At 53.2% G+C, this 17546-nt stretch overlaps 1 protein-coding gene across 1 annotated transcript; it reads right to left on the bottom strand.

Annotated features, from left to right (window-relative positions):
• Window positions 1-5508: 5508 nt before the first annotated feature.
• On the bottom strand, window positions 5509-17379 carry SYNGR4 (synaptogyrin 4). The gene is made up of 5 exons (XM_010368663.2): window positions 17211-17379; window positions 15986-16185; window positions 8408-8645; window positions 6135-6274; window positions 5509-5801 (listed from the first exon to the last, which is right to left on the bottom strand). The coding sequence occupies exons 2-5, from the start codon at window positions 16076-16078 to the stop codon at window positions 5568-5570; spliced, it is 705 nt and encodes a 234-aa protein (XP_010366965.1). The 5' UTR covers window positions 16079-16185; window positions 17211-17379; the 3' UTR covers window positions 5509-5567.
• Window positions 17380-17546: the final 167 nt, after the last annotated feature.

Below are 17546 nucleotides of genomic sequence, written 5' to 3'. Positions count from 1 at the left end.
TGAGCGGCAAAGGTGGGCTTTGCACCTGGGCTTTGTGAGCCAGAGCTTGTGTGTTTAACCAACGCTATGTGGTTTCTCAGTGTTTTTTTTTGTTTCTTTCTCTTAAGTCAAGGGACCTTCTGTTTAGATTTGTGCCTGGAAGCCCAATATGGAAAACAGGAGCAGGGCTGCTCACTCGCTGGGGTTGACTGGGGAAGGGGTTGTATTGCTGCCTGCTCAACCCAAGGTGCCTCTTTTTTTTCTTTCTTTTTTTTTTCTCACTCTCCTAGGCTGGAATGCTGTGGTCTCACTCTCCCAGGCTGGAATGCTGTGGCACGATCTTCTCTCACTGCAACCTCTGCCTCCTTGGTTCAAGTGATTTTCCTACCTCAGCCTCCAGAGTAGCTGGGACTACAGGCGTGTACCATCAAACCTGGCTAATTTTTTTTTTTTTGAGACAGAGTCTTCCTCTGTTACCCAGGCTGGACTGCGGTGATGTGATCTCACCTCGCTGCAACCTCCACCTCCTGGGTTCAAGCAATTCTTCTGCCTCAGCCTCCCAAGTAGCTGGGACTACAGGTGCCCGCCACCACGCACAGCTAATTTTTGTATTTTTTAGAGACGGTTTCACCATGTTGGCCAGGCTGGTCTTGAACTCCCAACCTCAGGTGATCCACCTGGCTCAGCCTCCCAAAGTTGCTGGGATTACGGGTGTGAGCCGCCGCGCCCGGCCTAATTTTTGTATTTTTTGGTAGAGACAGGATTTCACCATGTTGGTTAGGCTGGTCTCAAACACTCCTGACTTCAAGTCTTCCAGCCTCAGCCTCCCAAAGTGCTGGGATTACAGGCATGAGCCACCACACCCAGCCCCAAGGCATCTCTCTTTTTTTTTGTTTGTTTTTGTTTTTGTTTTTTTGAGACAGGGTCTTGCTTCATAGCCCAGGCTGGAGTACAGTGGCGTAATCTCAGCTCACTGCAACCTCTGCCTCCCAGGCTCAAGCAATTCTCCTGCCTCAGCCTCCCAAGTAGCTGGGACTACAGGTGCCTGCCACTGTGCCCAGCTAATTTTCTTCTCTTTTTTTTTTTAAATATAAAATCTCGCTCTGTCACCCAGGCTGGAGTGCAGTGGTGCGATCTTGGCTCACTGCAAACTCCGCCTCCCAGGTTCAAGCAGTTCTCTGCCTCAGCCTCCCAAGTAGCCGAGATTACGGGCGCCCACCACCACGTCTGGCTAATTTTTGTATTTTTAGTAGAGACCAGGTTTCACCATCTTGGCCAGGCTGGTCTTGAACTCCTTCCCTAGTGATCCACCTGCCTCGGCCTCCCAAAGTGCTGGGGTTACAGGTGTGAGCCACTGGGCCCAGCCCAGTTTTTGTATTTTTTAGAGATGAGGTTTCACCATGTTGGCCAGGCTAGTCTTGAACTCCTGACCTGAGGTGTTCCACCCGCCTTGGCCTCCCAAAGTGCTGGGATTATAGGCATGAGCCACTGCGCCCAGCTGGCATCTTTTTGAACAGTCTGAAAAGCATCCATCTAAATCCGGTTCAATTCTTTAGCTGAATGCAGTGGCTCACGCCTGTAATCCCAGCACTTTGGGAAGTGGAGGTAAGAGAATTGTTTGGGCCCAGGAGTTCAAGACCAGCCTGAGCAAAAAGAGTGAGACATCCTCTTTAAAAAAAAAAAAAAAGAGGCTGGACGTGGTGGCTCACGCCTGTAATCCCAGCACTTTGGGAGGCCAAGGTGGGTGGATCACAAGGTCAGGAATTCGAGACCAGCCTGGCCAACATAGTGAAACCATATCTCTACTACAAATACAAAAATTAGCTGGATGGCATGCGCCTGTAGTCCCAACTATTCAGGAGGCTGAGGCAGGCGAATCACTTGAACCTGGGAGGCAGAGGTTGCAGTGAGATTAGACTGAGCCATTGCACTCTAGCCTGGGTGACAGAGTGAGACTCCATCTCAAAAAAAATAATAAATAAAAAACAAAAAACTAACCGGGCATGGCGGCCTGCACCTTTGGTCCCAGCTACTCAGGAGGCTGAGGTGGGAAGATTATTTGAGCCCAGGAAGTTGAGGCAGCAGTGAGTTGTGATCACTCTACTGCACTCCAGCCTGGGCAACAGAGATCCTGTCTTTGAAAAAAAAAACAAACTGTCTAATTATTTAGTTTTATAGTCAATACAACTTGGGCCCAGGGACACACCCAAGCTTACCCAGAGGGATGTCTAGCACTGAGTCCTTTCATTTCCGTGTCAGAACACTTCCTGTCTCCCTGCGCTGCTGCTGTTTTCTCTCTACGCCCAGTGGGACCACATAGTTATTTCTACACCTCCAGGTACAGGGCCAGCCACACAGGAAGCCTCCAGAAAAGGACTAATGGAACCCAAATTTGATTCCCCACATCTCGTATCCTTTCGTCCGCTTTGTGAACTAGTGCTCTGCAGGCCACTATGGCCCCGGGCAGGTGTGTTGCATTTGGCCTACCCAACGTTTATTTTGTATTTGTTGCCCACCGATTTCAATTTCTTTTTTTGAGATGCAGTCTTGCTCTGTCACCCAGGCTGAAGTGCAGGGGTGCCATCTCGGGTCCCTGCAACCTCCGCCTCCTGGGTTCAAGCAATGCTCCTGCCTCAGCCTCCTGAATAGCTGGGACTACAGGCACCCGCTGGTTGTAGTTAATTTTCGTATTTTTACAAATACAAATTGTAAATTTTGTATTTGTTAATTTTTGTGTTTTTTGGTTAATTTTTGTATTTTTAGTAGAGGTGGGGTTTCACCATGTTGATCAGGCTGGTCTTGAACTCCTGACCTTGTGATCCACCCACCTCGGCCTCCCAAAGTGCTGGGATTATAGGTGTGAGTCACTGCACCTGGCCTGATTTCACATTTTATTTTATTTTATTTTATCTTATTTAGAGACGGAGTCTCGCTCTGTCACCCAGGCTGGAGTGCAATGGCGCGATCTCAGCTCACTGCAAACTCCCCTCCTGGGTTCAAGCGATTCTCCTGCCTCAGCCTCCTGAGTGGCTGGGATTACAGGCGCCCGCCACCACGCCCAGCTAATTTTTATATTTTTAGTAGAGACGGGGTTTCACCATGTTAGCCAGGATGGTCTCAAACTCCTGACCTCATGATCCATCCGCCTTGGCCTCCCGAAATGCTGGGATTACAGGCGTGAGCCACTGTCCCCGGCAGATTTCACAGTTTAAAACCCCCCACAGAATGGATGTCCAAATTGTCGTAGAAAAACTGGAGTTTCTATAGCTGTACTGTCTGGTAGGGTGGCCAGTGGTTATGTGTGACCGTTGAGCCCCTGAAACCTGGCGAGTCCAAACTGAGGCATGCTATGGGTGTAAATACACAATGGATTTCAAAAACTTAGTACCAAAGAGTGGAAAATGCCTCACTAATAATTTTTATGTTGATTACATGTTGAAATGATATTTTGGATATATTGACATAAATAAAATATTAAAATTAATTTCACTTGTTTCATTTTACTTTTTTTGTTTTGAGACAGAGTCTCATTCTGTAGTGCAGTGGTGTAATCTTGGCTCACAGCAACCTCCACCTCCTGGTTTCAATTGATTCTCGTGCCTCAGACTCCCAAGTGGCTGGGATTACAGGCATACCCAACTAATTTTTGTATTTTTAGTAGAGACGGGGTTTCACCATGTTGGTCAGGCTGGTCTTGAACTTCTGGCCTCCTCAAGTCATCCGCCCACCTTGGCCTTTCAAAGTGCTGGGATTATAGGCATGAGCCACCACATCCAGCCTTGTTTTACTTTTCTCAATGTGGCCACTAGACTATTTTAAACTCTCCCTGGGTGTCACATCAGATTTCTTTTCTTTTTTTTTTTTTTTTTGAGACGGAGTCTCCCTCTGTCGCCCAGGCTGGAGCACGGTGGCAGGATCTCAGCTCACTGCAAGCTGCGCCTCCTGGGTTCACGCCATTCTCCTGCCTCAGCCTCCCGAGTAGCTGGGACTACAGGCGCCCGCCACCATACCCGGCTAGTTTTTTGTATTTTTTAGTAGAGATGGGATTTCACTGTGTTAGCCAGGATGGTCTCGATCTCCTGACCTCGTGATCCGCCCGTCTCAGCCTCCCAAAGTGCTGGAATTACAGGCTTGAGCCACCGCGCCCGGCCTGTCACATCAGATTTCAAGTGGACAGCACTGTTCTAGAAACCCCAGGCTGGCCAAGTGATGGCTCATGCCTATAATCCCAGCACTTTGGGAGGCCAAGGCAGGAGGACTGCTTGAGCCCAGGAGTTCAAGACCAGCCCAGGCAACAGTGAGATCCCATCTCTTCAAAAAATTGAAAAATTAGCTGGGAGTGGTGGCACACACCTATAGTCCCAGCTACTTTGGGGCTTGAGGCAGGAGGATTGCTTGATGCCAGGAGGTCAAGGCTGTAGAGAGCTATGATTGTACCACTGCACTCCAGTCTGGGCTGCAAAGCAAGGTGCCATCTCAGAAAAAAAAGAAAAGAAAAGAAACTCCAGGCCCCGTTACTGAATGTGCGCTGATTGGAGGCTGCCCCTCCTGGACGTGGCCCTGTCCCCACTACTCCCTTAATAGGCGCTTCACCCACTGGGTTTTCCTGCCTGGCTCCTACAGGTCGGAATGTTTGTGGCCTATGCCTGAGTCCCCAGCTTACCACTGGGGTTCTCCTGGAATAAAAACCCCTCCTCCCCGAAGATATTCTTTGAAATATTTGAAGACAAGGGTCTCCCTTGAATCTCGTTTGCGGACTCAGCACCTCGTTCCTTCACCGACTCCTCACACGCCATGGTTTTCAGTCTTTGGTCACCGTGGGGAGTGAAAGGGCTTGGGCTTGAGTGACAGGGCTGGGTCCCATTGCTGGCCCTTCCTTTTGGTATTCTCTCCACAGGTAGAAGCATTTTCTCTCTCGGAACTTTTGCTTCCTCAACTGTAAGAGGAGGCTCCTTGTGCCTCCCTCCCCTGGCCAGTGTGGGGACTCAAGGAGTAATGACTTGACAGGACTTAGTGTGCAATAGGCCTGAAAAAAGTGCTTCCTGGCCAGGCGCGGTGGCTCACGCCTGTAATCTCAGCACTTTGGGAAGCCAAGGTGGGTGGATCACAAGGTCAGAAGTTTGACACCAGACTGACCAACATGGTAAAACCCCGTCTCTACTGAAAATACAAAAATTAGCCAGGCTTGGTGGTGCGCACCTGTAATGCCAGCTACTAGGGAGGCTGAGGCAGGAGAATTGCTTGAACCTGGAAGGCAGAGGTTGCAGTGAGCTGAGATTGCGCCACTGCACTCCAGCCTGGGCGACACAGTGAGACACTGTCTCAAAAAAAAAAAAAAAAAAAAAAGGGCTTCCCTCCTCTCATCACTTCCAATCCATCACTGTCAAGGTGGTGCCCCAATGATGACTCCAGGGGATGCTATGGAAATGTGACCCAGTGCAGAGACCCCAATGGTGACCTTGTGGGATTCTTACCCACCCTCGCCACTCAAGGGACAAGAGTGGAACAGACATGATAAGGACTGAGGGCTGTTTTTAGAAACCCTTCTGGAGGGAGGATTCTCTCTTTATTGATGTGGATAAGGATATTTAGTTGTCAGGCATCATAGCGAGGCGGGGGGCCTTTGGAGCGGTCAGACAGGGGGACAGGGCAGAGCTGGCATAACTCAGGCTGTTGGGGCCAGTGGTGGGCATGTTCATAGGGCTGGTGGCGGAGGGCAAGGGGAGGGTGGTCAGCACCATGCCGCCCTCATCCAGGGAGCGCTTGTAAGGGACTGGAGCATCATTTCGGAGGTCCTGGAATGCCAGGTAGGCCTGGAATATCTGTGGGCAGAAAATGGCGTCTGAAGGCTGGCTTGGGCTGGGCAGGTCAGGAGAGGGACTGGGCTGGGGACTGGCCTGGGAAGGAGACAAACGGTACCGGTGTTCGGACTGCTCACTGTCCAGGAGCCCTGGGCCAAAGCACAGGCCCTGATGCTGGGCTGTGGCTGCTCAGAGGAAGCGGCACCTGGAAGGGACCAGTGGAGTCCTGGGGGACCCCCCTCGTCCCTGACTCCCAGGGGAGCTAAGTGAGAGCAGGAATGTTCTAGCCCTTTCAATCCCACCCTGCAGAGGGTGCCCCTCCTAGGGAGGGGCGGTGGAGGGGCTTGTCCTCACCCAGACAAGGATGGAGAAGAAGGTGAAGGCGATGGCCGCCTGGGCACTGCTGCTCCCCAGGAGGAACTCTTTGGGCGGCGAATGCTGCCACTGGTTGGCCAGGAAGGAGAAACCCACGAACCAGACAACTGCCCAGAGAGCTGTGGTGTCACAGGGAGAGAAGAGGGGGCAGGAGGAAAGCTCGCTCAGGCAGGGCTGCTGAGGCATGGGAAGGATGGGGCTGGCGGTCTTGCTGCACGACCTTCCACGTGTTATTGAAAAATACTTTTTTTTATCAGCTTCTATGTTGACACATCTCCCAGGAGTCATTCCCCAATCCCTCCTTGCCTTCCCTAAAGTGAGCTGCTGGTGCAGAGTTGCGCTGTCTCATACAGGAGCTGCCAGCCACATGCAGCTGTTTAAATTTCTATTCATTAACACAGGATTTTAGGCCGGGCGAGGTGGCTCACGCCTGTAATCCCAGCACTTTGGGAAGCTGAGGCAAGTGGATTACTTGAGGCCAAGTGTTCGAGACCAGACCAGGCAACATGGCGAAACCCCGTCTCTACTGAAAAAAAGAAAAATTAGCCAGGCATGGTGGCGGGTGCCTGTAGTCCCAGCTACTCAGGAGGCTGAAGCAGGAGAATTGCTTGAACCTGTGAGACGGAGGTTACAGTGAACTGAGATTGTGCCATTGTACTCCAGCCTGGGCGACAGAGTGCAACTCTGTCTCAAAAAAAAAAAAAAAAAAAAGGCTGGGCGCGGTGCCTCAAGCCTGTAATCCCAGCACTTTGGGAGGCCGAGACGGGCGGATCACGAGGTCAGGAGATCGAGACCATCCTGCCTAACATGGTGAAACCCCGTCTCTACTAAAAAATAGAAAAATCTAGCCGGGCTAGGTGGTGGGCGCCTGTAGTCCCAGCTACTCGGGAGGCTGAAGCAGGAGAATGGCGTAAATCCGGGAGGCGGAGCTTGCAGTGAGCTGAGATCCGGCCACTGCACTCCAGCCCGGGTGACAGAGCGAGACTCCGTCTCCAAAAAAAAAAAAAAGTTTCTCAGCTGCACTGGCCACATTTCTTTTTGTTGTTGTTGTTGTTGAGACAGAGTCTGGCTCTGTTGCCCAGGCTGGGGTGCCATGGTGCAATCTCAGCTCACTGCAAGCTCTGCCTCCTGGATTCAAGCGATTCTCCTGGTTCAGCCTTCCGAGTAGCTGGGATTACAGGCACTCACCTCCCTGCCCAATTAATTTTTGTGTTTTCAGTAGAGATGGGGTTTTGCCTGTTGGCCGGGCTGGTCTCGAACTCCTGGCCTCAAGTGATCCGCCTGCCTCGGCCTCCCAAAGTGCCGGGATTCCAGGAGTGAGCCACCTCGCCCCGCCAGTGGCTGCATTTCAAAGTGCTTAGTAGCCACGGGCAGGAAGTGGCTCCTGCATGAGAAAGTGCAGGGACAGAACATTTCCACCCTCACAGGGAGTTCTCCTGCATAGCACTAGATCGAATGACCTTCCAGGGCTCCCTTGGCCCTAAGTCACTGGGAGTGGCCCAGTGGGGAGGAGGAGCGGCAGGGTGGGGAGGAGTTGAGATCAAATAGACTGAGAGGAAGGAGGTCAGGCCCCAAAGAAGAAGGACACACATTTTGTGCTACATGTGTGCCAGGCTCCATCGGGAGTGTTTGGCAGTGGTTAGGAGGCAAGACTTTGGCTCATGCCTGTAATCCCAGCACTTTGGGAGGCAGAGGCGGGCAGATCACAAGGTCAGGAGATCGAGACCATCCTGGCTAACATGGTGAAACCCCGTCTCTATTAAAATACAAAAAAAAAAATTAGCTGGGCATGGTGGCATGCGCCTGTAGTCCCAGCTACTCGGGAGGCTGAGACAGAAGAATCGCTTGAACCCAGGAGGCGGAGGTTGCAGTGAGCCGAAACTGTGCCAGTGCACTCCAGCCTGGCGACAGAGTGACACTCCATCCCCTCAAAAAAATAATAAAAAAAGATTTTCTGTGAATGAGGGAAGCAAAGAAAACATAGGGCAGAAGGGAGGCCGCTGTAATTTGCCTGGGGGTCAGAAGAGGTGACCCTTACCCAGAGTCTGAAGGGTAATAATAATTCCCCAGGAGGAGACAGCAGGTGTCAGGAGCAGTGAGAAGCTCTGGGCCACTTGTGGTCAGATGCCTCCTGCTGGAAGGACCGTCAGGGTGGAGGCCGGCTGAAGGGTTGTGCCCGGGAGGCCCTGGGGAGCCAGGAGGGCTGTGAGCAGGAGGAGGGGCAGCTGTGGGTGGGGGTCCTGGGGGCTTACCAGCCAGGATGAGGTCCAGAAGCTGGAAAGCTATCTTGAAGCGGGTGTCAGCAATGTGGGTCTCCTGGGTGTCCAGGACGAGGAAGGCCAGGCAGCTGAGGAAGGCCAGGAAGCCGGCTCCCACGGCAAAGCTGCAGGCCACGTTGTTGCTGTTGAGAATGCAATGGAGCTGCGGAGACTCCATCTTGTTCTGGTAGCCATCAGTCAGCAGGGAGGAGAAGATAATCAGGGAGAAGACCTGTGGATTCCCAGGGGCCAGAGAGGAGCTTAGTCTCTCCCTGAAGTTGCTCCTCCTTCCTCCCTGGTGCTGTCGATCTTTCTGTATACCCAGTCACTGGTCCGTCTGGGCCCCTCCCTCCTTGTCATTGTCATAGTGTCATAGCCCTCAGCTTCCTGACCCTTGTCCCCTCTGCTGCATCCTGGCTCAGGCCTCGTCTGCTCTCCTTGGCCCTTGCCCCAGCCTCCTCCAGCCTCCCCACCTCCAGTCTCCCCCACCTCAGCCCATCCCCACCACAGCCCCAGAGGAATCTTTCCACACTCTGCCCCTCCCTGCTCACAGTCCCTCATGGCTCCCCAGTGCCTCAGGACTGAGTTCCAGCCCTGAAGCCTGGCCTTGGAGGCCCTGCAGAATCTCCGCCCCCCTCACTCTTCCAGTTTCATCTCTCCCCACTCACCCCTGCCTCCTCCACACTCTCCTTCTGCCACCAAACCCAGGTACCCGTATAAAATGCTTGGCCCGGTGCCCGGGACATGGGAAGAGCTGAATCAGTGTTGGCAGTCGTGATTATTCTCTCTGCCTCTCAGCTCTTCCCTCTGGGGTGATTCTGAGGACTAAACGAGAGGAGGCACTTAGAGCCCTTCCCTCTGCAACTTCTGTCTCCTCCCTCCTGGCCTCACTAATCCCTATTCATTTCTTAGGTTCAATTTGCAAAATAGTCCAAGCATACAGAAAAATACAAAGAGAAACATAAACGCCCAGTGTCGACTGGCCAAACTAACACATATTAACATTTTGCCTTGTTTTTTGGCTTCGGGATTTTGTTTTAGACAAAGAACGACACTGATCCGGTAACCCTGTCCCTCTCGTCTGTGCATGGTGCACAGTCCGCGTCCATGCCTGTCTTCTATGTGTATTTGCTAAATAAACCACAGAAACACTCTACAAACCCTCACCCAGGTCATCCTTACGGCCACCCTAGGACGCGGGCACGACTCACAGCCGTGTGTTTCAGATCATGGAACTGAGGCACAGAGAGGATAAGGAATTGGCTGAACCCAATTAGCTGGCTGGGCGAGATGGCTCATGCCTGTAATTCAAGCACTTTGGGAGGCTGAGGTGGGAGGATTGTGTCAGGCCAGGAGTTCGAGACCAGCCTGGGCATCAGAGTTAGACCCAGTCTCTACAAAAATATTAAAAACAAAAATTGCTGGGGGTGGTGGTGCATACCTGTAGTCCCAGCTACTTGGGAGGCTGAGGCAGGAGGATCACTTGAGTCCAGGAGGCTGAGGCTGCAGTGAGCCATGATCGTGCCACTGCACTCCAGCCGAGGTGAGAGAGCAAGACTTTGTCTCAAAACAAACAAACAAACAAACAAAAGGCCAAGCACGGTGGCTCACATCTGTAATCCCAACACTTGGGAGGCCAAGGTGGGAGGAATCGCTTGAGCTCAGGAGACCAGCCTAGGCAACAGAGTGAGACCTAGTATCTACAAAAAATTAAAAAAAAAAAAAAATTAGCTCAGTGTGGTGGCGTGCACCTGAAGTCCCAGGTACTTGTGGGGCTGAGGTAGGAGGATCACCTGAGACCCTGAAGTCAAGGCTGCAGTGAGCTCTGATAGTGCCACTGCACTCCAGGCTGTGAGACACAGTGAGACCCTGTCCCAAAAAAAAAAAAAAAAAAAGTCAGCTGGTCAGTGTCAGTGTCTGAGCCTGGATTTGAACTGAAGCAACCTGTCTCCTGAGTCTGCCCCTGACCGCCTGCTCTCCTACCTCACGCTGGACCACGCGCCTTGAGTGGGGGGGCTCCTGTCAACGAAATTCAGTGAAAATTTGAATCCCCAGTGATTTGTCCCAGATGGTCACAATGCAGCAGGGCAGGTCTGTGCCAGACAAAGATGAGCTGGTGTGTAGATGGGGTGGTGGGGAGGAGGCTGGGGCCTGGGGTCAGGAAGAGAGTCAAGGCGGAAGCCAGACTGAGGGCTGGATTTAAGGTGAGTTCTGAGCTGGACCTTAAAGAACAAGGAGTTTCTTGGGCAGACAAGAGGAGGAAGGGCATTCCTGGCAGGGCGGACAGCACGTGGAAAAGCCAGATGCTGCAGAGCAGGAAGCTTCAGAGATAAGAGAGAAACTCGCTGGAGGGTTTTGGTGTGAGATGAGGCTGGAAAAGTGGGTGGGAGGCAGCCTCTAAAAGGCCTGGAACAACAGGGCCAGGAGCCAGACTTGGGGAGCCATGGAAAGCATTCAATGTTATGAATGGGAGGATTCTGTGCAGGGGACAGCCAAGGTCAGCCTTGGGGTTAGAGAAGCCCTCTGCGGTCACGTGGCTGATGGATTGGCAGTGGGCAAGACAAGAGGCCAACACACCTGAGAGGAGGCGGGGAGGCCCAGGCGAGAAACGCTGAGGCCAGAGCCCTGGGGAATTCAGTAATATTTAGCGTGTAAAATAGGACTTGGTGATTGATTGAAAGTGGCAGTGTTAGCGATAGGGGTTGGGGTTGGGGGTGGGTAGGCCAAGGGAAACAGACTGTTGAAAATCTTCCCTTTGGTCTGGTGTGGTGGCTCGTGCCTGTAATCCCAGTGCTTTGGGAGGTTAAGATGGAAAGATCGCTTGAACCCACGAGGTTGGGAGTGCAGTGAGCTGTGATTGCACCACTGCACTCCAGCCTGGGCAACAGAGTGAGACCCTGTCTCAACAGAGAAGAAAAAGAAAATCTCCCCTTCGTTAGAATTGGAACTCTTCCTGGACAGGCTCCACATAGGACTCTCTCTCTCTTTTTTCTTTTTTTGAGACAGTGTCTCACTGTGTCTTGCAGGCCGGAGTGCAGTGGCATGATCACGGCTCACTGCAGCCTCGACCTCCTGGGCTCAAGCGATCCTGCCACCTCGGCCTCCTGAGTAGCTGGGACTACAAGTGCGAAATACCATGCCTCACTCATATTTAATTTTTTGTAGAGACGGTATCACTATGTTGCACAAGCAGGTCTCAAACTCCTGGCCTCAAGCAATCCTCCTGCCTTGGCCTTCCAAAGCGTTGGGATTACAGGCGTGAGCCACCTTGCCGGGCCCTCCTCTCTATCCCCAGCATCCAGCACTAGACTGGACTTCAGCAAATGTATGTTGAAAGAGTGAATGACTTTGGTTTTGTCTCGACTCTTGCCCTGCCCTTCAGAGTGGAGATGGAGGAGGCAAAGAACTGACCCCTAAACTCCGCAGCTTCCGTCCATCCTCCCTTCTCCTTTGCCTTAATTGCCTTCTGTGAACAACAACAACAACAACAGCAACGCCCTGACTCCCTGTTTTTGCCTAGCCCTTCGGCAATAACCAAGGGTGTTCACATCCATCATCTCACTTGATCCGCACAGCGACCCTTGGAGGGAGGCGGCTGTAAGATGATTCTGCCTATTTTGGAGAAGAACTGACTATGGAGAGGGAGTGTCTGGCCCTGTTGGTCTGAGGCAGAGCCAGGTCGAGTACGGGAAAGCACATCGATCATTTTTGAGACCATATTCATTTTACCTGTGCTACCTCCCTGGAACCTCACACCGGCCCCACGTGGTGGAGGTCATTAATTCATTTCTGTTTCACAGGTGATAAATCGAAGCCATTTTGGTGGAGTGGAAAGAGCCAGACACGTCTGACTGCGCCAGCTGTATGGCCTGGGGCAAATCACTCATCTCTTGGAGCCTCAGTTTCCTGGTCTGTTTCTATGCTATGAAAAGGAGGAATGCGGGGGTCGGGGCTTGGCTCTAGCAGGTGCTCAGGAAAATGGTCATTCTTGTGATTTGCCCAGAGAGGGGAGGCGTCCTCTCAAGGTCAGTAAGCGGTGGAAGGGGGATTGGAATCCAGCCCTCCTGACATCTAGGTGGGTGGGCTGTCTGTCCACTGACCCCCAAAACCCTGGGCTGTGACATGAGCCCAGGGCACTGGAGATTGGAGGAGCAGGGGCTCATCTGGGCTGGAGGGACCCTATCCCTCTGAAGCCTCAGTCCAAACTCCTTCCATGCCCTCCCTGGCCTGTCCCTAGGGAGGGAGCAAAGATTCATCCGTTAAGGCACCAGCTGGCAGGCGGCAGTGAGGACAAGAGTACCAGCTGCCCAGAGACTCCCTACTGAGGAGCCAGACCAGGGGGGAAGGAGGAGAGGGCGGGGGTGGGTGGGGGGGTGGATGGAGGCGGCAGGCAAAGTCCGTGACCAGAACGTCTGGCACGGTTGGCGGCTCTTCCTCCCCTTTCCCTGCATCAGTCCACACCAGCTGGGCTTCCGTCTCCCTTGCCACCCGCTCTGCCTTCTGAGGCTTTCCAGACGGGTGGGTGGATCCAAGTTGCACTTGCTCATTAGCTGGGTGATGTCCTTGGGCAAGCCACTCGGCCTCTGTAAGCCTCAGTTTCCCCTTGGGTTAAACAGGGATCGTAAGCCTGTGTCATAGGGTTGTGGTGAGGAGTAGAGAAGTTAACACCAGCAAAAGATTGGGTGCTGGAATGTGGTTTTCAAGATTCCCCTCTTTCCCTGGGGAAGGACAATGGACACAAATCTCGATCATCCTAGGCCCTAGGAGTAATGGTTTGTTTTGATAATAATCACTGTTTAAGGCTGGGTGTGGTGGCTCACGCCTGTAATCCCAACACTTTGGAAGGCCGAGGCGGGTGGATCATTTGAGGTCAGGAGTTCAAGACCAGTCTGGCCAACATGGTGAAACCCCATCTCTACTAAGAATACAAAAATTAGCCAAGCGTGGTGGTGCATGCTGGGAATCCTAGCTACTCGGAAGGCACGAGAATTGCTTGAGCCTGGGAGGCGGAGGTTGCAGTGAGCTGAGACTGCACCACTGCACTCCAGCCTGGGTGACAGAGCAAGCCTCTGTCTCAAAAAAAAAAAAAAAAAAAAAAAAAAAAATCACTAAGGAAAGATCACTACTTGCCTGTCCCATGCTAATCAGTTTATAGGCATTAATTTGTTTCATTTTCACAATGGTCTTTCCTAGGGGTAGAGTATTAGGATCCTCTTTTTACAGATGAGCGTATGGAGATGTTCAGAGAAATCAAATAGCTTGCTCAGGGTCACACGGACAGAGTGACCACGCAAGCCATCAAACAAAAGGGGCACTTTTGAGAAAGAAAGATGCTGCTGCTGGTAATGATGCCAGGCCTGGCCCAGGTAAAGTGGGCAGTATGTCACTTTGCATGGACAGCACGTGGCTGAGCCAGGATTCCAGGCCTGTTTGTTCCTTCTCCAACCTCAGGCTCTAGAAGGGGCAGAGAGGAGATACTCTGGATTAGGACTTAGGGGAGACCCTGGTTTTGAGCTGGGGAACCCCACCTACTCCCAAGACCTCGATCAAGTCTTATCATCTCCCTGGGCCTTAGTTTCCAATTCTGTTAAAGCAGAGTGGTGGAAGTAGCACAGGTTAAAGGTCAGAGCCACAGCTCTAACCCTTCATGTACTGAGATCCAGAGATGAGCAGTGATTGGTTCAAGGTCACACAGCAAAGTCTGGGCTGAATGAGGATTTGACTCCAGGTGTCCAGATTCTTCAGGAATGTGGGGATGAGGAAATGAACGGTGCCACGGTGCCTGGCACACAGTGACCACCCAACATCTGGCACTTTAGGTCTGCACTCCTTATTCTCTTCCTAGATCCCCAGCCCTTGTTCCTCTCCTCCTCCTCCCTCAACTGGGAGGTGGAAAATAAATGGGCTCTGGCATCTCACAGATCTGAGTTTGAATCCTGCCCCTGCCTCTTACTGAGTGACCTTAGCCAATACTGTCTAACAGAACTTTCTGGCATGATGAAAATGTCCCATATCTGCACTTTTTTTTTTTTTTTTTTGAAATGGAATCTCACGCTGTTGCCCAGGCTGGAGTGCAGTGGCGCGATCTCCACTCACTGCAAGCTCCGCCTCCCAGGTCAATGCCATTCTCCTGCCTCAGTCTCCCGAGTAGCTGGGACTATAGGCACCCGCCACCATGCCCGGCTAATTTTTTTGTATTTTTAGTAGAGACGGGGTTTAACCGTGTTAGCCAGGATGGTCTTGATCTCCTGACCTCGTGATCTGCCCGCCTCAGCCTCCCAAAGTGCTAGGATTACAGGTGTGAGCCACTGCCTGTCTTTTTTTTTAAGACAAGGTCTCACTCTGTCACTGACGCTGGAGTGCAACCTCCGCCACATGGGCTCAAGCCATCCTCGAGCCTCAGCCTCCTAAGTAACTGGGACTACAGGCTCACGCCACCACGCCTGGATTTTTGTATTTTTAGTAGAGACAGGTTTTCGCCATGTTGGCCAGGCTGGTCTCAAATTCCTGACCTCAAGTGATCTGCCCACCTCGGCCTCCCAAAGTGCTAGTTTCACAGGCATGAACCACTACACCCAGCCTGTACTGTCTAATTTGAGAGTCCCCAGCCACATGTGGCTGTTGAGCACCTAAAATGTGGCCACTATGACTAAAGAATGAACTCTTTTAATTAGCGTAATGTGAGGTAACTTCATGTGGTTGTGGCTACCCCATTGGACATCCCAGATTTAAAAAATTTACTTAGGCTGGGTGCGGTGGCTGACACCTGTAATCCCAGCACTTTGGGAGGCTGAGATGGGTGGATGACTTGATGTCAGGAGTTCAAGAGCAGCCTGGCCAACATGGCGAAACTAAAAATACAAAAATTAGCCAGGCGCAGTGGTGCACACCTGTAATCCCGGCTACTAGGGAGGCTGAGGCAGGAGAATCGCTTGAACCCAGGAGGTGGAAGTTGCAGTGAGCAGAGATTGTGCCACTGCACTCCAGCCTGGGTGACAAAGCGAAACTCCTTCCTTCCTTCCTCTCTCTCTCCCTCCCTCCCTCCCTCCCTTCCTTCCTTCCTCCTTCCTTCCTTCCTCCCTTCCTCTCTCTCTCTCTTTCTTTCTTTCTTTCTTTCGAGATGGAGTCTAGCTCTGTTGCCCAGGCTGGAGTGCAGTGGTACGATCTCCGCTCACTGCAACCTCCACCACCCGGGTTCTAGTGATCCTGCCTCAGCCTCCTCAGTAGCTAGGATTACAGGTGTGTGCCACTACGCCTGGCTAATTAAGACTGTTTCGAAGAAAAAAACATTTACTTAACTTTTCTAAGCCCGTTTTCTTATCTCGGAGATGGGACTTGCAGCACCTACTCCGAGGGCTGTTCCTTACTATGAGTCTGTAAGTGCCTCAATAGCATGGGGCCCATAGTGGGGTGCTCAGGAAAAGGTGGTGTCAGCATTTGCTCCCTGTTGCCTTGTCTCCCCGTCTGACCCCTTCCTTGCCCGCCCCCCTCCCATCTCCCGCACTGTCTGGGAGTTGAGAGCTCCTGGCTCCTGTCACCCAGGGGCATAGTCGGGCCATGGGAGGGCCTCACCCCCTCGAAGACCCGCGTGATGGTCTTGGGCCTTCTCAGAAACTGCACGGCTTCGCTGCTGGCCAGGTCCTGGAGGCTTTCGGGGATGTGCATGGCAGCAGTTCTCCTTTGGGGCCACTGGGAGGTGGGAGTCAGGGTGCTGGGCGCTGCCTGCTGGGCACTGCCGTCCGGGGGCTTCAGGCCAGCCCTGGGCTTGGCTGCTGTGGGATGACACAGATGGGGGATGCCAGTCAGGGAAACTGGGTGGACGGGCTGTTGGAGACCCCAGGATTGGGGGACATGGGGTGGGGATGGGGGGGGTCCCTGGAAGGGAGTTGTGTGGGGTGAGGGGACTGCTGAGGCTCTTAGGAGTCAGGGTGTGGGGTGAATGGGTTGTCAGGGGCCCCAGAAGTGGGGACATAGGATGGGGGTGCAGGTGGGTCCCAGGGAATGGGGTTGTGTGGTGAGGGGGCTTCTGTGGGCCCCAGGAGTGGGGGCACAGGATGGGGGTGCTGGGGTCCCAGGAATGGGGTTGTGTGGGGTGAGAGGGCTGCTGGGGGTCCCTGAAGTGGGGGACATAGGATGCGGGTGCTGGGGGGGTCCCAGGAATGGGGTTGTGTGGGGAGGGCTGCCAGGGTCGCAGAGGTGGAGGTGCAGGGTGAGAGAGCCGCTGAGGGTCCCCTAGGTTGAGGTGTGGGTTAAGGGGGGTCTACGGAGGATTCCCGAGAGGTGAGGGCCTGGGATGAGGGGGATTCTGGGGGTCCCAGGAGTGGGGGGACATAAGTGAAGGGGCTGCTTCAGGTTCCAGAAGTCAGGAATGTAGGCTGAGGGGGTTGTGGGGTGAGGGCTGTCAGGGGTCCCAGAGGTGGAGTGCAGGGGAGGACTGGGATATTTGGGGACCACGTCTTGTGACCCAGGAGCAGAACGACTGGGTCCTTCTGTGAGAGGGCACAGGTGGGATTTTCTGGGGACTGGGGGTGCGGCCATTGAGATCAGAGCCTCTGGGAGGTCTGAACCCAAAGAATCCCTTTCAGGTTTGGGGGTGACAGCACCCTTCGTGGAGAACCCAGGTATCTCAGGGCATATTTCAGGCTGTCTTTGTCATTTGGGGCTATTTTCCCAGAATAAGGGCCTCCCTTTCGAATTCAGCTCCATTTTCATGAAAGTGCACTTCCTCAAGCTGGGAGTCAGGACCTCGGATTTGTGGGGAACCTCAGAATGAGGCCACGCCCCGCCACTGGGCTACCTTCTTAGAATCGCGGTCTCCCCTTTAAGGACCCGGAATGGCAGTGCTGGGGTTTGGGGGTGACGCCGCCTAAGAAGGGGCCGCCCCGTCTCTGGAGGGCCAATCTGCGTCACCGGAGGGCCCGCCCTTCTTTTCGCCCGCCCACCTCTCCTTATCCCTGGCGCCACCTTCGCCTTCTTTTGGTTCCGCTTTTTCCCGCCTTTTCGCTCCTCCACAGCTGATTGGCTGCGCTCAAGTCCCGCCCCCTCCCGCTTTCCGCCTACTCAGGAGCTGACACGAGGCGGGGCGTGGCCTCTGCGGACGTTGGACTGCGCGCCGTTGGCGTACTGCGCGCGG

Source organism: Rhinopithecus roxellana, chromosome 12, assembly GCF_007565055.1.
Source record: "Rhinopithecus roxellana isolate Shanxi Qingling chromosome 12, ASM756505v1, whole genome shotgun sequence".
Lineage (NCBI taxonomy): Eukaryota > Metazoa > Chordata > Mammalia > Primates > Cercopithecidae > Rhinopithecus > Rhinopithecus roxellana.
Note: the sequence above shows the minus strand (reverse complement) of the source record. Positions and strands in the feature narration are given on the sequence as shown.